This window comes from Myotis nattereri (assembly GCF_964212035.1).
Source record: "Myotis nattereri genome assembly, chromosome: 2".
Classification (NCBI taxonomy): Eukaryota; Metazoa; Chordata; class Mammalia; order Chiroptera; family Vespertilionidae; genus Myotis; species Myotis nattereri.
The window spans coordinates 160669269-160687602 of NC_138076.1; the positions used below are offsets into that span (position 1 = coordinate 160669269).

The 18334-nt window shown below is 53.8% G+C and overlaps 1 protein-coding gene across 1 annotated transcript; it reads right to left on the reverse strand.

Annotated features, from left to right (window-relative positions):
* Positions 1–1985: 1985 nt before the first annotated feature.
* Positions 1986–16964, reverse strand: ESYT1 (extended synaptotagmin 1). Its single transcript, XM_081084425.1, has 31 exons — positions 16496–16964; positions 15023–15064; positions 14701–14835; positions 14507–14580; positions 14322–14394; positions 14073–14162; positions 13864–13919; positions 13330–13453; positions 13065–13241; positions 12878–12960; positions 12288–12336; positions 12073–12159; positions 11883–11975; positions 11601–11672; positions 11299–11385; positions 9551–9700; positions 9072–9227; positions 8768–8944; positions 8529–8611; positions 8367–8415; positions 8097–8186; positions 7864–7959; positions 7042–7113; positions 6850–6936; positions 4668–4808; positions 4394–4548; positions 4192–4290; positions 3978–4109; positions 3795–3900; positions 3531–3580; positions 1986–2828 (listed from the first exon to the last, which is right to left on the reverse strand). Exons 1-31 carry the CDS (start codon positions 16883–16885, stop codon positions 2789–2791), a joined length of 3315 nt encoding a protein of 1104 aa, XP_080940551.1. The 5' UTR covers positions 16886–16964; the 3' UTR covers positions 1986–2788.
* Between the last annotated feature and the right edge of the window lie 1370 nt (positions 16965–18334).

Sequence of the window (18334 nt, forward strand, 5' to 3'; positions counted from 1 at the left end):
GATTTTTTACAGAGAGGAAGGGAGAGGGATAGAGAGTTAGAAACATTGATGAGAGAGAAACATCGATCAGCTGCCTCCTGCACACTCCCCACTGGGGATGTGCCCGCAACCAAGGTACATGCCCTTGACCGGAATCGAACCTGGGACCCTTCAGTCTGCAGGCCGACGCTCTATCCACTGAGCCAAACTGGTCAGGGCAGTTCATAAACTATTTTTTTAAAAAGAATATTTAATGAAGTGTAAAATGCTTATGTGTTAAATGAAAAATGCAGGTTACAATACGATGCTAATTTATAAAATAGGTACTCCTGTAATCACGTTAGCTTTTCCTCCTTGTATCGGTGACCTCGTGGCCTTAAAGAAGGCTGCTGCAGCTTCTGCTACTGCTGCAGAAGAAAGGGGCAGTGAGGGCTCTCTTCTGTTGTTTCTCCACTTCCCAGCTGACTTCCTCTTCCATCTTGTTGGTCCTGGCTGGGTCACAGAGCCAGTTGCAGGGGAAGCTGGGAAAGTGACTATGTAGCAAAAATAATTGTGATTAGTCCCTTGGAGCTGGCACTGTTACAAGGAATGCTCTGGGTTTTTCTGTATATAGAGGGGGGGAATGGCTATTGGCTAGACTAACGGTTGCTACCTAACTACAGCACAGTTAGGGCCAATAAAGCCACATTCTAAGAGGGTAGTATTTATATTATGGTGCACCGTATGCAACTGTATCTGCCTTTCTCTGGAACAGGAGGCATCACATATGCCAGTGCGGAAGGCCAGCTGTTTGAGAAATAACAGTACAGTTAATTCCTGTGATTAATGACCCTTGGTTTGTTTAATCTTTATAAATATAAATGCAACAATGTATTTAACATTGTATTTAATATGTAGATCAATACTCCCTCCCTTATGTGTCCTGAACTTGAGAAAGCTGGGAGAGGAGGGACCCTCTGGAATGGGAGAGTTTGTGCCATGTCCTCTCGTTTTCTGGAAATGTTTATTACTTGGTGATGAACTAGGCCAAAGGTGCTTCTTAAAATCACACACTGCCAGATCATCGGTTGTACTAGCTGAAGCCAGCTAGAACAGGAGGCCTTGGGCCGCGTGCCCAGTACTGAATATAAGACAGAGTCCTTAGAAATACAAGTTCGTCTGTCCTGTTTTGGGGGTTCCCCCTTAGTTTCTGGGTCAGGGAAGGGCACAAGGCCAGCACTGGGTTCTCTTACATTGAGAAGGGAGCAGAATGCCAGGGCCAGTAACGACTACAAAGGAATTACTGAAAAATAACAGAGGCTGAGCTAGTGGATGGCACGGAGTCTAAGCAGCTTTTGCTGGGCGGGTGCAGTTGAACTTGTGGAACTGAGTTTAGTTCTTGGCACACCCCCCACCCTCACCGAGCCTTTCCTCTCCTCCCAGCGGACAGCATCCTTCGAGACGAAATCTCCAAGTTCCTCCTGCAGCGACCGTTTCAGTAGTTCACTCTTCCTCCATCTCATGCTCCTTCCACGTGGGTGGCAGAGCAGATGGAGCACAGCACTACAGCCTGCATTCCAGGAAGCAGAGGTCAAGGCGAGCAGATCTGAACGGGCAGAAATTACTCCTCATCTCGCTGCCCATCGGCTGGGCTGAAGTCTTTTGGTTATAAACGTACCACTGGGACACTGTGAGCCTGTGCTGAGGCAGAGCACCCCGGCTCACTTGGGAACCCCTTTCCTGGAAAGCCCATGAGACAAGGGTCAGCAGACAAGGTGGGTGGGGAGCACACTGCGTCACAGTGACGGGGAATGAATCTCCAGGAACGCGGCAGCGGCTACTACAGGCAGGCCCCCTGACCATCCTCAACAGAAACATTCTTGTGGCTGCAGCCACAGTAGGTTCTGACCACTAAGTAAACTGACATGATCTGTAGACGCGAATAAAGGCTTTTGACACTTGGAATAAGCATCTAACTTCTAACTGGTAGGCTGGCTTCCCTGTCCTGAAGGAAAAGAGCCACGGCTGGATTGAATATAAATGTTTAATGAGATACAGTGAGTTGGCAGAGCTGGTGCAAAATGACGAGATTCGACTCTAGTCAGAGAGTCAACAGCTTAGGCATCTAGGAAAAAAAATTGGCCCTGTTGTTCTGAGTCCGCCAAGGCCCTCTGCTAGCGGCTCCCAGAGTGCTACCTGCTACCTGAAGGCTTGGGTAGGATCCAAGTGTTCCCAGTTCCCAAGTGGAGTCAGGAGACTGGCTGGCCCCAGTCATCGCAGCAGGTGTAGTTTTCAGGACAGGCTTGAGGGAAGTGGGGACAGAAATGCACATGGGACTGGGCTGCTATCCATTCGCTACATGCAGTGGTCCAAGAGGCTCAGAGCTTGCGAGGTCAGCCTATCCACTTTCCTACCCATGTGTTTTCCCTCCCTGCTGACAACAGGGAAGGTGACCATTCAATTGAAAGGTCTTTCTGAAAATGTATTTGGCATAAGCTAAGGCCACTGCTAGTGCTGCCAGTGGCCAGGCACAGGCACAGAAGGCCCTGAGGAGCTGGGCGGAAAGGAGACTTTGCAGGCAGAGCAGGAAATAGCCAGCTCAGGTCCCTGCCTCAGGAGCCCAGAAGGATAAAGGCCGTGCAGTAAAGAAAGGGTAACATATGGTTCCCCTCTTTGGTCAGGCAAAGGCCCTAGCAAGGGCCTGGGAGGTAAGACGGCCGAGGGGCACAGGCTCTGCCTCAGGCCCCCGCTTTTGGCTCATCACATTGAGGCGCTGATGCGGCAGGAGGCAAGGCAGGGAGACAGCAGTGAGGCTGTTAATCCGCTGCTCCTAGGAGCTGCCTTTGTCCTTGTCATCCAGGAGGTCATACCTGTGGGAGCAAGCAGAGAATACTCAGGCATAAAGTTGACTCTTGTTCTGGCCAGTGTTGCCCAGTGGCCGGAGCATTGGCCCATGTACTATAATGAAGGGTCTCGGGTTCAATTTCTGGTCCAGGGCTCACACCTGAGTTGCAGGTTTGATCCCCTGCCCCAGTCGGGGCATGTGTGGGAGGCAGCAGATTGATGAGTCTCTCTCACATCGATGTTTCTCTCTCTCCCTCTCCCATCCTCCTTTCCACTCTCTCTAAAAAAAAAAAAAAAATCAATGGAAAAAATATCCTCGGGTGAAGATTAACAAAACAAAATAAATAAAGTTGACTCTTGTGTCTTAGAAATGAGACAGGATCTCAGAGCTTTTATACTTCAGAGGACCAATGGTTCTCTGCTCAGTTTGCATCCTTTTTTCCTGTGCTGTTTGGGATTTCTCCTACTTAGTATCTAGGCCAGCCGTGGGCAAACTACGGCCCGCGGGCCGGATCCCGCCCGTTTGAAATGAATAAAACTAAAAAAAAAAAAAGACCGTACCCTTTTATGTAATGATGTTTACTTTGAATTTATATTAGTTCACACAAACACTCCATCCATTCTTTTTTCTGGCCCTCCGGTCCAGTTTAAGAACCCATTGTGGCCCTCAAGTCAAAAAGTTTGCCCACCCCTGATCTAGGCCCATCCCCCAACCGTCAGATACTCACCACTGGGCCGCACCCTGGGATAGGTCTGTCTCAGCGAGGTCCAACTGCACCTGTGTCGGAGGATGGTCAAGGCAAGATGTTATTCTGACAGCTCCAAAGACTACGCCCCATCATCACACTTCCTGGTCCCAAACCCGTGCAGAGGTGAGTGGGTGACCTATCAAGTAATGTCACTTGGAGTGCCTCCTCCCTAGCAGGGGCTACAGCCTTGGTACCAGCAGCTTCTAACTCTCACCTTTGCCCTGCCCGTGCTCACCCTCTTACCTTCCCCAGCAGCTCACGCTCTCTTGACATGAAGGAAGAATTAGACTTCACAGAGACATCCAGCTTTCGCCGGAGGGCCTCATCCAGGGGCAGTTCCCATTCGAACCTGGGGAGGGACTGGGTATGAGGGCAGGTGTCCTTCTCAAGCCTGCCCTCTCTCCACCTGACTGCCCACTGACTGACCGTTCATTGAATTCAGGATTTAGGGTCCTCTTCTTCTGAGAGGTCTTCCTCTTGGTGCCCCGGTTCTTGTCTGGGTGTAGCAACAGTGACACGTAGGGGTCAGGGGGATCCCGGCCATTCTGGCGAAGGGACCTGCAACAGGAGGATCAAGGTGATGAGGCCACACAAGGCGGGGACGGAGAGAACTTGGAGGATCTGACGGATGGGGTCTCACCGGCAACTGTGAACGATGCTGATCAGCTTTCGCTCTTCACTGTAGTACCAAACAGTTAGTCTCACCTGGCCCAGAGGCCCGGCTGGGGCCTCGAGGGGACTGTGGAGAGACGGAGACAGGTCTGGGAGAAGGCAGTGCCTAGGGAACCTGTCGCTCACCCGTTGTATTCCTGATGCATCCCATCGTCCCTCCCGTCCTTCACCTGTCACCATGGGTCAGGCGCTGCCGGAGCTCTGGGGCCGAGGAGGTGGTGTGAGGCAGGCCCCCCCAGGGCTCCAGCTCTTCACTCACAGATGAGGAGCTGTAGCTATGGCTGTGGCTATGAGCTTCCACTCCTGAGTGCTGGGACACCAGGATCTAGGAGGTCAAGAAAGCGGTGAGCTGGGCAGAGTTCTGCTCCGCTCACTTGCTATGATGATGCAGCCCTCTGTTCCCGCCCACCCTCCCCTTCCTGCCCACCGTTGCCTGGCACTCACCCCTAGCTGTGCTCTCAGTAGCACCTGCCCTTGACCGTTGTTGAGTGTAAACCAGCGGTCCACGCAGAGCTGGTCAGCCCCAAGGAGCTCCGAGAGGGGCAGGGATAATGAGCCCAATGCACCAGTCCCCTCACCCCGAACCTGTGGAGCCACAGCACTGTGATCAGAAGATGAAGATGAAATCCGAGGGCTCCAGGCCCAGACGCTTGCACTCGGGTGGTTTTGGTGAGAGACTCCCTTTTGTGAAGGGCCAGGAAGCCCTGGTAACAGCTTCCTCTACTTCCCTGCCTTTCTTTTTTTTTTAAATATATTTTATTGATTTTTTACAGAGAGGAAGGGAGAGAGATAGAGAGTCAGAAACATCGATGAGAGAGAAACATCGACCAGCTGCCTCCTGCACATCCCCCACTGGGGATATGCCCGCAACCCAGGTACATGCCCCCGACCGGAATCGAACCCGGGACCTTTCAGTCCGCAGGCCGACGCTCCATCCACTGAGCCAAACCGGTCTCGGCCTCCCTGCCTTTCTTAACCAGAGTAGATGAGACTATCTTTACTTCCTACGCTTTTACACACTGTACCAGCAATACCTGCACAGGGAGGAGGAAAGAACAGCAACAATTGAATTAAATTTAAAGTAAATGTTTTCTGCCCATCCTACCCCTATTTTCATACTCCAAATATTAACAACATTCAAAGCCTCCCAGTTTCCTTTGTTTGAACATAATTCTAATTATTAATATGCCTGTATCTCTACTTCATGATTTGCCAGCTTTGGTATCCACTGGTTCCCCGCTGTGTAAGATGAGGAACTGAGCTCATTTACATCTCTACCTCTGCTCGTGTTGTGAACAGTTACATTATTTTCCTATCAACTTTCGAAGGGATCCGATTACTCCAGGAGAGGAGGGAGTCAGCACTCCTCTATCACCTTCCACCGTCCCTGGCCCTACCCCCTGTTCCTCTTCACATTCTGTTCACCCTTCAACCCACTGATACCTAGCTTCCACTCCATTTATCCCACCGAAGGTGCTGCAATCATCAGTGACTTCCTAGTTTTCAAAGTCAATGAATACTTTTCCGTGATCTAATTTTACCTCTCAGCAACATCTGGCCACTTGCTGTCTTTTGAAACACTCCGCCTTGGTCTCTGTAACCCACTCTTTCCTGGTGAGTGTCGCACTGCCCTGGCTACACTCCAGGCCCTCTGAAGAGCTCTGACTCCTCCAGCTGCCCGTTGGTTGCTGCAGTGCCCGGCATGCCCACCCCTGGTCTTTTCATATGCACCTTACGGTGCCCTCACACTCATGATGGCCGTGGCCACCTGTCGCTTGCTCATGATGCTCAAAGAAGGAAAGGGAAGAACATCAGAACAGGCCATAGATCGACCTTCTGGATGGCTCTCTGAGATCTCAAATAAAAAAACTCCTCCTTTGTGCATTCACTGTGTTGTCAGTGGCACCTTTATCTGCCCAGCCAGCCATGCTAAAAAGCCAGGAGTTAGCATCGAGGCTGTACCTTGCTCCTCCTTCCCGCTCCGTGCCTAAACAACCACCAGATACCATCCGGCCTCTGTCATTTCTTGCTTCAGTTACTCTAATTTCTTAACCGATCTACCTGTCTCCAGGGTTGTCCATTCTTTATCCTGATCCTCCAGTACAAATCTGGATATGTCACCTCTCATTCCTTCACATGTTTCCCTATACCTTTAGGATAAAATCCAAATTCTTAGCTTAATACTCAACAGCCTCCATGATCTTGCTCCCTGCCTGCCTCTCTATAATTTGCCTTCTTTCTCCTCCGTCTTTTCTCAGACTGAAGAGTTTTCCTGCCCTTTTTTTCCTGGCCAGAGCCTATTTATCCTTAAGCTCAGGGGACATCTCAGGATGGATGCCTTTCTTACTGCCTCCACCTTTTCGCCTAGTCTGACTGAGATGCATCTTTTTCCCCGATAGTGCCTTTTATTTCAGCAGTTATCAGTCTGGAAGTATTCTCTGGTTATTTTTCTTCCAAAAGAGAGTGTGAGCTCAGTAAAGATAAGACCTAGATCTTTTATCTCTAAATGCCCTGCGCCCAGAGGCTCCAGAACACAGGGCTTAGAACACTGGCCTCAGAATGCCCTGTGCCTGTGCCTGGTTCATCATGGGAATCTGCAAATGTTTGTAGAATGAATTTATCGCACCTGCAACTCCAGGCTCTCAGTGCTTGGTTTCCTGATGAGAAAGGAGGCACACTCGTCCCAGATGGGGGCTGAGGTTTGGGAAACAGTCTGGTGGAGATGAGGGGAATGAGCAGAGGTTGATAGTCTCTCCTCTACTCCTCTCCCCCCCCCCCCCCCACCCCTGCTTCTTATCCCTGCAGCGTTTCCTAATACCTTAGTTTTATGAGAAGTATCTCCCACAGCGATAGTAGCATAAGGGCTGGGAGGTTTGGTGCCTTTCCGGAGCTAGAAAGAGAATATTGTGTTAAATATTAAATATTTAGTATTTGATATAAATAGCCGGTTTGGCTCAGTGAATAGTGCGTTGGCCTGCGGACTGGGAGGTCCTGGGTTTGATTCCGGCCAAGGGCACATGCCCGGGTTGTGGCTCGATACCTAATAGGGGACGTGCAGGAGGCAGCCAATCAATGATTCTCTCATCATTGATGTTTCTATCTCTCCCTCTCCCTTCCTCTCTGAAATCAATAAAGAAATATGTATATTTTTTAAATTGTCTTAAATTGGGATCAAGTTAGGCAGATTCCCCCCTCCTCTCACAAGTTATATCCATAGCCAGCAGTCATGTCCCTATTATCTTTTTTTTTTTTAATATATTTTATTGATATTTTACAGAGAGGAAGGGAGAGAGACAGCGAGCCAGAAACATCGATGAGAGAGAAACATCGATCAGTTGCCTCCTGCACATCTCCTACTGGGGATGTGCCCGCAACCCAGGCACACGCCCTTGACCGGAATCGAACCCGGGACCCCCCAGTCCGCAAGCCAACGCTCCATCCACTGAGCCAAACCGGCCTCGGCCCCTATTATCACTGAACAGCCACCACCCTCCTTGCACAGACAATTCTCCTACCCCAGCACCACCCTGGGAAAGAGAGGACTTTAGAATTTACTGTTATTCCACATACACCAGGAGCATCCACACCTGAGGGAGGTGCGGGGAGGGCCAGGGAGCTATGGGGCGTGGGGCGGTCTCACCGGAAGGTCCTCTGCCCGCTCCACGTAGACGGACAGCAGGGCTGCTGCCAGTTCTCCACTCTTCTGAGTCTGGATCAGACTGTTCACCTGCAGCACCTGGGGGAAGCCACACAGGGGTTGGGGAGTGGTGACTAAACCCTGGGCCTGGCGTGGAGAAGTGTCCCTTAAAATCAGAGAGAAGTGTTCACCTTGACCCATCTGGGCCCCCTCCCTCCTCCCGTCGCCTTCCTTACCTCCTCTAGCTCAGCAGCAGTGGGGCGGGGCGTCAGGCGCTCCAGACGCAAGTGCAGGCGGCCAGACGGGACGTCCTCCAGGGTCAGCCACTGTGGAAGTGGGCAGGGGTAACATTCGCGGGGCGGGGGTAACATTCGCGGGGCGGGGGTAACATTCGCGGGGCGGGGGTAACATTCGCAGGGCGGGGGTAACATTCGCGGGGCAGGGGCTGTGAGAGTGAGACCTGGGCCAAGATCAGGCGGGAGAGCTGACGCTGATGCCATGCTCACCTCATCGAGGAAGCCGCTGTTGAGGACTGCGGTGAGGCTCACTTTACACCTGTGAAAGCGTGAAGCCAGGAGGTCACAGCCACGTCTCTGTCTCCCCGAGGCCACACTTCCGAGGCCTCCAGAGGCTCAGCCTGCCTCCCTGCTGGACTCCCACCCTCTCACCTGCCCAGGAAGTCATCCTTGTCCAGGTCCTTGTCAAAAACCTCAACCCCGAGCTCCTGGCCTGGAATTGATGTGACAATCACCTAGTGGGAGAAAAGAGTGCAGACAAAAGGGGATTCTCCTCCCAGTGTCTGGAGCCTCTCCATCCAGCCAGCGGAACCCAGAGCCTTTGGGACCACTCTCAGAGAGCGGGGAGAGTGCGGCAGGCCTGGGAGGAGTCCTGGCCACTCAATTCTGACCTCAAAAACCTCGTTCCAGCGGGGATTGAGATCCTCCCGAACAACACGGCTCCGGAAGCTCCGTCCCGCCAGCTTTAGTTTGACATAGGGGTCCGACTTGCCCTTCACTAATCCTCCCAAGAAACGGTCTTTGGCGATCAGGTCCTGGGCCTCTAACACATGGATCCGAAGAACATTCTGCAAAAAGGGATGGAGGCACCAGATGGCAGTCAGTCAGAGAGAAACCTGTCAGAACCAGCCCCAACCGGCTCTGCACACACAGGGTGGGCACACAGACCCCATTCCTTTCCAAACAGAGGCTCACCTCAGTCCCAAAGTGACTGTCAGGAGTCGTGTGCTGGGGTCGAGGCGGGGCATCCACACTGCTGCCTGTCTGGGGACTCTCACTGTCCAGGTCTGAAGCGCCAGGAGCACCAGGCACAGCGGGGAAACGCACTTCTGACGAATCCAAGTACAAGATCTGGGAGGGGAGGGTTATTGCCGAATCAGAGAAGTGTGGCTAGCCCCCAGCAGGCAGGTATGTGGGGATTGGGGGGCAGAGCAGGGGCTATAATGGGGAAACCAGGTCCCATCTTTCTGGGCTCATCTCTATGGGGTTCCCTCCACACTCGTCCTATTCCTACACCATGTCTTCCCCAGTTAGATTTACAAACATTCTGTGTGCCCGCTGGGCGTCTGCACAGACACTGGCTCGTTTAATCTTAGGGGCCCCCCCTTCCTTACCGTTAATACCAAGGAATCTACAAGACCCTGCCACACCCTCAGCGCTCCCCACCTCCATACCCTCATAACCAGTTTCATGTAGAGCCTGGAGTTTGGGCCAGAGCTGCTGAGCTGGAACCACTGGTCCAGGGTGAGTTCGGAGGCAGTCAGCAGGCGAGCCAGAGGCAGCGTCAGTGCCCCTAAAGTCAGGGCCCTGGAGTCGTCCTTCACCTACAGGCGCAGGAGAAGGAGATGCAGTGAAGAGACACCAGGGAAAAGGGAGCCCCCTGGGAACTGTATGGCAGCAGCTTCATTCTCTCGGTGCCAATCACAGACCCTTTGCTCTGGCCTGGGCCACCTTTTTACAGCCCTTTGCCCACTCCATGGTCCCTTCTGCCTGTGCTCATTCTGTTGCCATTACCTGCGAAGTTCTCATTCTCCTCCCTGCCTATTTAAATACTACTTATCCTGGAGGGGGGCGGGGGGAGGGATGGGGGTTAATGGGGGGGATGATGACACATTTGTAATTCCTTAACTAATAAAGAATTTAAAGATTAAAAAAAAATAATAAATACTACTTATCCTTCAAGGCCCACATGAAATCCTACTTCCTTCACAGAATCTTCAGTTACTCCAGCCCCTGTATCTTTCTCTGGCCATCTTAGCACTATACTATGGGTATTTTACTCCCACTGATCAGTATTTACTCCTCCTTGGGTGACTTCACATATGTATGTCTTGTCTATGAAACTAGCTGGTAGGCTTCATGACGGCAGGCTTTTCCTCTGACCTTTCAAATACCAGGTACCTAGCCCAGAAAGTGACCCGGTGACTCAGTTGCTTAGAGCATCATCCTGATATGCCAAGGTTGTGCGTTTGATCCCCAGTCAAAAAAAATTTTTTTTTAAATATATATTTTTATTGATTTCAGAGAGGAAGGGAGAGGGAGGTAGAGATAGAAACATCAATGATGAGAACCACCAGTCGGCTGCCTCCTGCATGCCCCCTACTGGTTCTCGAGCATGTGCCCCTGACTGGAATCAAACCCGGGACCCTCCAGTCTGCAGGCCTATGCTCTCTCCACTGAGCCAAACCACCTAGGGCAATTTTTTTTTTAAGTGCTCTGGCTGGTGTGGCTCAGTTGGTTGAGCATCGTTCCATACACTAACAGGTCACCAGTTCGATTCCTGGTCCGGGAACAAGCCCAGGTTGCAGGTTCAGGAACCAACCAGTCAATGTGTCTCTCTGCCTCTCCCCTCCCTCCCTCGCTCCCTTCCACTCTCTCTAAAAATCAATGGAAAGAATATCCTCAGGTGAGGATTAACAATAAACAATAATAATACTAGGTACCTTATAGCTAATCAATATTTTCTTTTTTTTTTAATTCAAGCACAATTTACATATTTATATACCATAAAAATCACTCATTTTAAGTGTACAATTCTCAGTTATAAAAAAGATTCTAGATATAATGGGGGGACAGTAGAGAGTAGACGAGGTAGAATTTAGATAGATAAATTAAAAATAGAGATCAGCCCTCGCTGATTTGGCTCAGTAGATAGAGCATCAGCCTGCAGATTGAAGGGTCCCAGGTTCGATTCCAGCCAAGGGCACAGGCCTGGGTTGCGGGCTCGATCCCCAGTAGGGGGTGTGCAGGAAGCAGCCAATCAATGATTCTCTCTCATCATGGATGTTTCTATCTCTCTATCTCTCTCCCTTCCTCTCTGAAATCAATAAAAATATATTTTTTTAAAAAATAGAGATCAAAGGAGAACATGGAGAGAAGAAATGGTACAGCTCTGAGAAGGCAGAACAGATGACTGTCTCACCTGGACATCGAGCTCCTGGCTCTGAGGGTCTTGCAGGAAGAACCGGAAGGCCTCCTCCCACACGGGGCAGTTGTTGTTGTAGACAGCCTGGAGACGTGCAGCATTAAGGGTACAGGCCACCACTTTTATTAACCGAAGCCACCCCAATACATTTTTTTTAAAGGGACATGTCACAGTACCATTCCTGTTTCTCAAGAAAGCCCTTACTGTTCCAGGCTTCCCAAAGGGAAACTCCATCCCAAGAGCAGTCCTGCCCCAGCCCCGCAGCCAAAGGACACTTCCCGCAGCTCCCCTGGCCTCACCTTGCTCTCCCGGGTCACGTCCTGAACTGACAGTTGTACCATGGGGTTGGGTTCTTTGTTCCCCTTCTTCAGCTGTGGGAGGCAGAAGGCAGAAGTCACTATCACGGGTGTTTTTCTTTCAGTGGAGGAAGGTGGGCTCTCGTCAGAAGCTTTTCTCTGAGATGCTCTCACCCCCCCTTGGGACCCTTGTGTTACATGATGCTTCTTCTGGAGCAAAGCAGGCAGGGGCAGGGGAGGTGTGGGAAGGCTCCCTGTTCACCTGCTCTCAGAAGCCACACTCACAGGGAGATCCTGGGCCCGATCCAGGTAGACAACTAAGATGGCAGCCGATGGGGGCTCTGGTCGGGAGGAGACGCCTCGATTCCACTGCAGAACCTGCAGGGGTGGCAGGAGTCAGGCCTTAGCCCCCGCGGTTCCCCGTACTTCCAGACGACTTTCTCCCCTGCCACTTCCTGCTTCCCATGTGGGTTACCTGCTCCAGTTTTTCTGCATCTGGCAAGAGCGACAGCCATTCTAGCTTTAAGTGAACTTGGCCTTGCCCGCCTTGTAGCGGGAACCACTGAAGGAAGTAGAAGGAAGTGAGGCATAGCTGAGATCAGATAGCACCCAGCCTCTGCCCCACCAATGTAGCAACTATCATCTGCTGTAAGGGTGAGACCACCCCACCTTCCTCTTTTCTTAACTTACCTCATCCAGGACTCCAGCCTGTAACACCTTCCCTACATCCAGCTTCATTCTGGGAGGGGGGCAGGGAGAGGGGAGAGGGGGAGGCCCGTAATTAGTAGCATGTCACTGGTCCTCCACTCACTGACCCAGAAATAACTGGCAGATCTGACTCCCTTCTCCTTATACTCAGGAGAGGACTGTGTGTGCACGCGCACACGTGCATGTGCCTGTGTGTGGGTGGGGGCAAGGGATGGGAGGTTGGGAAGGAAAACGACACACAATTCCCAGGCCTGGGAAAGGATTGTAATTAGCCCTAGATGGTTTGGCTCAGTGGATAGACCGTCGGCCTGTGGACTGAAGGGTCCTGGATTAGATTCCAGTCGGGGGCAAATGCCCAGGTTGCAGGCTCAGTCCCCGGTGGGGGGGCGTGCAGGAGGCAGCCGATTAATAATTCTCATCATTGATGTTTCTGTCTCTCTCTCCCTCTCCCTCCCTTCCTCTCTGAAATCAATAAAAATATTAAAAATTTTTTTTAAAGAAAAGGACTATACTTACCTTTGTGGCCCTGCGAGCACTGGGGCTTTAGAATCCTAACATAGGCAGAGTCTCACCTGCCCAGAAAGTCATCTTTGTCTGGGTCCTTGTCAAACACCTCCACCTCCACCTCCTGGCCGGGGACCTCATGTACCATCACCTGAGGAGCAGAGGAACAAGGGTCTCATGGGCTGCGGCTGTGAGGCTCAGCCCTCAGCCTCCCGAGGCTCCCATTCCACACAGCCCCATCCCCCGCTCTCCCACCTCGTAAGTCTCTCCCCACTGGGGGTTGAGCTCCTCGTCGATGACACGACTGCAGAATGTCTGGGTGCCCACTCGCACAATTGCATAGGGGTCTGACTTGCCCTCGATCAGGCCCTTCACATATTTGTCCTTGGAGCTTAATCCTCGAGCAGCCAGCAGGTGAATCCGAATAATGCCCTGAGGGTAGGAATCAGACAGTGAGAAAGGAAGGGCCTAGCACAGGGTTCCTAAGAGAAGGCTCTCTTTAAGGAGAGAGGGGCCATACCCTGGGAAGAGGGGAGCGCAGCTGGGCCACATCATGAAGGTCAGGCACCAGGGGCACCAGTAACCGGTTGGGCAATACCAGGAAGGCAGCGATGGAGTCCATGATCATGGTGTCAGAGAGCGAGCTGCATCAGGGAGTAGAAAGGAGGTGAGGGTGGCCTCAAACTGACAACAGCCCTGACCCCAACTATGTCTCCCACAACCAAGAGGCCTAAAGCCAGAAGGAAGTCCTTTCTTGAAACTCTCTTTGCTACTCCCCTTCCCTAATTTCCCACCTACGGCTCTGTCCCTTCTTCACCGCCACCCCAGCTCTCCTTCCTCTTTTCGCCCCGTGGAACAGTCTGCAGCGCTCTTCATTCTCTACCAAAATGCCTGCTCCCCACAGAAGGAAAATCACAGCAGGGTACTGTTCAGGGGCATCTGTCCTATCTCCCCAGCGGCTCCAGGCTCCGGGAGGGCACCGCTGCATCTTTTACTGCCCCGAAACCCCAGGCAGGCTGCCACACTTAGCAGGTGCTCAGTCAGTCCCTGATACCTGAGTCCTGGGATGTCCAACAGGTTGGTCATCCCTGTCCAGTTGATATCTAGAGTCTGGAAGAAAAGAGCATGTGGAGGCACGGTCAGACCCACCCAGCAGTTGCCAGAAGTCAGTCTTCTTGTCAGTTCCCTCCTCCATTCCCCCAGTTGGCCACCCTCACCCTCCCAATCCTCTCTTCCCCGTCCTTCCTCAACATCTGTCCTTACCGGGCGTCGAATAAAGAACATGGACACAGCCCCCACAATCGGAAGGTCTCCCATGAGCGGCTCAAGAATCACCCGCAAGACACCATGAAGCTGGGACAAGAGAAGATCAAAGCCTTTCCTCAGAAAAGGCCTTCCCTCCCCACACGTCCCCAGCCTTGGTTCTTCCAACCTCCCACGTCCCCACATCCGAGGAACCTTAGGGCCAGGGCTCCCTACGGTGGCCCCCCCCCCCCCCGACATCTGCCCCACCTGCATGCCCTTGACTCCTGCTTTGCAGAAGTATTTCTTCACTTCCACATCAATCTGTATATCGCCCACGTAGCTGGGGGTTGGTGAGGAAAACAGAAAGGTTAGCACTCGGCTGTCATGGGGGCAGGCGCATAAAGTCTGCGTGACCAGGATCTGTTAAATGGGAGAGTGGTGAGTGGTGTTACCTGATGTTCAAGTCCAGCAGGATCTGTTGTTTGTTCTGACCAGGATGAACTTTGACTCCTAGGATGCGCAATGGCTAGAGAGAGATGAATTCTTGAGAGGAAGGAAGGGAAGGGGAGGAGTATCTCAAGCTCCCCGGACCTCCCACTTTCCCTGCTACTTTCTCCTCCCATCACTTTCCTTCTCACACACATACCTTTTCACCCAGTTCCACTCGGGTAAATGTAAATGTTTGTAGATGAGGGTTAGATCCTCGAACAGATGGGGCCACAGTTTCAGCCAACAGCTTCTCCATATACTGTCCCAGGAAGGGCCAGACCTGGGCCACAATCTGGAGAGAGGGAGCCAGTCACAGAAGAGCCCAGTCCTCCCTCTAAGAACAAGTTCCTTCAGAATCCGGCCCCCAGGGCGCACTGAGGACTGGGCTGGGGCTAGAACGAAGTGTGGCAGAGGATGGCAAGAGGAAGGGACCCATTCACCACGTAGGAAAAGTAAAAATGAAGACCATCAACCCTCACCTTATTTAGCCATTCAACCTTTTCCACATCTGGGAAGCTGACCTAGAGGGGGGAAGACAGAGTCCTGAGCACACGCCTGTGGTTTCCTGCTCGGGTGCTGGGGTTGGCTGCTCAGAGGGAAGGAAAGGTAAGTGTGGCAGGGCCTCCTCCACAGGGTCTGGGGGCACTGAGGCCTCTGACAAGAGGAGCTGGGGGGGGGGGGGGTGTAGGCCACACTTCGTGGCTTTGTGGTTAGCTCAGGGAGGCGAAGGGACAGCTGCTGGGGCCGGGAGGAGGAGTGAGAAGGGCACATTCTTTCTGGAGGGGGAGGTCCTGCCAAGTCAGAGTTTGAGAAAGAAATCCTGGGATTGGAGAAGGCCTGGGTCCTTTGTGCAGCCTGCCCTCCTCTCTGACGGCGTCTATGCCGGGAATGCGAAAAGGGAAGCAGTTCCTTGAGTCAGGGAGGGACCAGAAGAGCTGCGTAGGCCCTGGCCTTTATTATTATTTTTTCTTTATTTCGTTTGATCAGTGTGACTCCTTTGATGGGAAAGGGCACCTGTGCTCTGTTGGGGGAGGAGCTGGGGTAGTGCTTCCGAAGGATTAGTTTCCATGTGGATGAGCAGGAGGAACAAAGGACAGTGGCTGCCTGGGCGACGCGTCCCCAGGGACCATTCCTTCCCCTCCGGCCTCTCCAGTCCTGGGAACCATGGCTGTGCCGGTCTGGTGTCAACTTTGATTCCTCCCTCCTGCCTTGTCCCTCTATTCGGGCGCCTCTGCTGGGAGGAGCAGGCAGGAGGGGTAAGGAGGGGCTGGGTAGCGGGCTCGTCTCTGAAAGGCCCGAGAAGGTGTCAGGCTCCCCACCGACGGAGAGGGGCAAAGAGATGAGGATCTGGGCCTCGAACAGACGCAGTCTACAGTCCGGAAAAGGGTGGGGCTGCCGGCGGCGGAGTGCGGGCTGCGGGCACTGCAGCAGCCCTCTGCCCCCCTCCCGGTACCCCCGCCCTCCCCCCAGCATCCGCCTGGGCTGCGGTCGGGCTGCCTGGGGGTGAAGGTGGCGACGCCGGAGGGTGCGGCCAGGTGCAGGGGCTCGCTCCTCCTCTCGGCCTCCGCCCCGTCCGTCAGGGCAGTGCGCCCGGGGCTGGGTCCCCGCGGGTCCCCGGGGGTGACAGCGGGAAAAGAAAGAACCTTACAGCTTTGAAATGGGGGTGTGGGTGGGGGAGCCCTGAGGACAGGAGAGCGAAGGAAGCCCTCTGAGCGGCTGTGGGAATGGGGATGCCCAGGGGCCAGTCGGGAGGGGTGTCCCGGAGGGAGGGAGCGCCACGGCGGCGTGGGCACTGCTCTTGCCCGAGCGCAGAGGAGAAGCCCTGGTTCCGCGGCAGGATCGGGAGCGGGGCGTGCGAGGGGGCGGGCAGGGGGCGTCCGGGCGGGCCCACGGCCCCAGGTGGGGAGCTGAGAGAGGGTGGGAGCCCGGCGCCGCGGTGGAGGGTCGCTCACCCAGGCAGGGAGCTCCCGATGGCTCATGTACAGCGTTTCCGCCGTGAGCCGCTCCTCGTCGTCCAGCAGCTGCCGCGCCACCCGCAGGCTCCGTTCTTTCCCGTCGCGGACGCGGCGCCAGCCCAGGTAGAGGGCGAGGCCGAAGAGCACGAAGCCCACGCTGAGCCCCATGGCCCCCGCCAGGTACACCGGCACCAGCACCAGCAGCCGCCGCCCGAACGAAGTCAGCACCGCCAGGGCCTCGCCCGCCGCGCCTGGGCCGGCGGGCTGGTCTCCAGAACTCAGGTCCGGCTTCGGGTGCGCAGGCGGGGGCTGGCCCGGGGGGTCGGAGGGAGCCGAGGGCTGGTCCTGGGCGCTGGGGCTGGGGCGATCTCCCGGGGAGCGCTCCATGGTGCCTCCTCTGGGAGGACCCTGCGGACCCAGAGACCCGCGGCAGGCTGCCCCCCTAGCAAACCGTAAACCCCCAAATAGGGAGGGGACTCCAAGCCACGCCCTTCCCTCCTGATGGTGAGGGTAGGTCCGCGCCGCAGAGACCGAGGTGGAGTCGGCATCTCCAAACCCCGCCCCTCTTCCGCCGGGAAGGGAGAGGCTCCGGGGAGGCAGGACCTCCCGGATTGGGCCAGAGTGCCAAGGGGGCGGTCTGAGATGGCGGGAAGGGAAGAAAGAGGCTGAAGAGCAGCCCCGGACTGGCCAGGAAGGGAAGGCGGGATGGTGTGCCATTTAAACCGGAGAGGCGCGCCCCGGAGCTCCCCGGCGCGGGGCTGGACTGCCCGGGGTATGGCGCAGGCAGAGCCGCACCGCCAGTTACCCGGTTTTCGGAGAGGAGTCAGGATTCCCTTCCACTCCATTCGGTTTGGCAGGATTTGGCCTGCGATTCCCACAGGTTCGTCTGTCAGCTTTCCCTAATGTTCATATCCTAAGCACTTTTCTTCATATGTTCTGGCTGCCCTTAGAACAGGAAAGGAAATTACCCTATTTGGAATGAAAGTGTTCCATGACCTACCCCGCCTGTCCTGTCCTGTCTTGAGTCCTCGGGCAGACGCTAGAGAAAACTGGAGAACCCGAGAATTACAGGGCTGAGATAGTCCAGGCTTCAGGGAAGAGGGGGGAAGAAAGCAGGGTGAATAGGAAGCGAGCCTTTCTTTCTTTTTAGAAATCTCCAAGAGTTATTTAGTCCGTTATAGCATAGATGGCTGATTAAAACTAAATCGGCTCCAAAAAGGGGCAGGGGGGGGGGGGCTCAGCTGCAGCAGAAATGATTACATTTCCAGACGCTGACGACTGGAACTATAACATGTAAATAAGAAACGAAGAGTATGAGACGATTCCACTTCTCACTTGCCGGAGTTGGAAGGAAGATCTGGGACACAGTCATATGCAGAACTAATGCAGTTCTACATTGTACTGTATATAGGATTAGAAAGGGGAAAGTGCAAGGTACATTGATGATGACCACTATCACTAGTTAATTGGATTTAGAGGGTGTTGTCTGGGGACTTAGACACTAGACCAGTGGTCGGCACACTGCGGCTCGCGAGCCATATGCGGCTCTTTGGCCCCTTGAGTGTGGCTCTTCCACAAAATACCACATGCGGGCGCGCACGTACAGTGCGATTGAAACTTCGTGGCCCATGTGCAGAAGTTGTTTTTCTGTCTGGGCGAGTCTATTTTGAAGAAGTGGCGTTAGAAGAAGTGGGGGGTGTCGGTGGGGCGGGAGACGCAGCGCGGGGGAGGCGCTCGCAATTCATGCACAAGTTGAGTGAGACTGGCTACACGACGAGTGTGGATGGGAGAGTTGGAAGGGGTCGACCTCAGCGAAGGTACCTCAATCAGACTGAG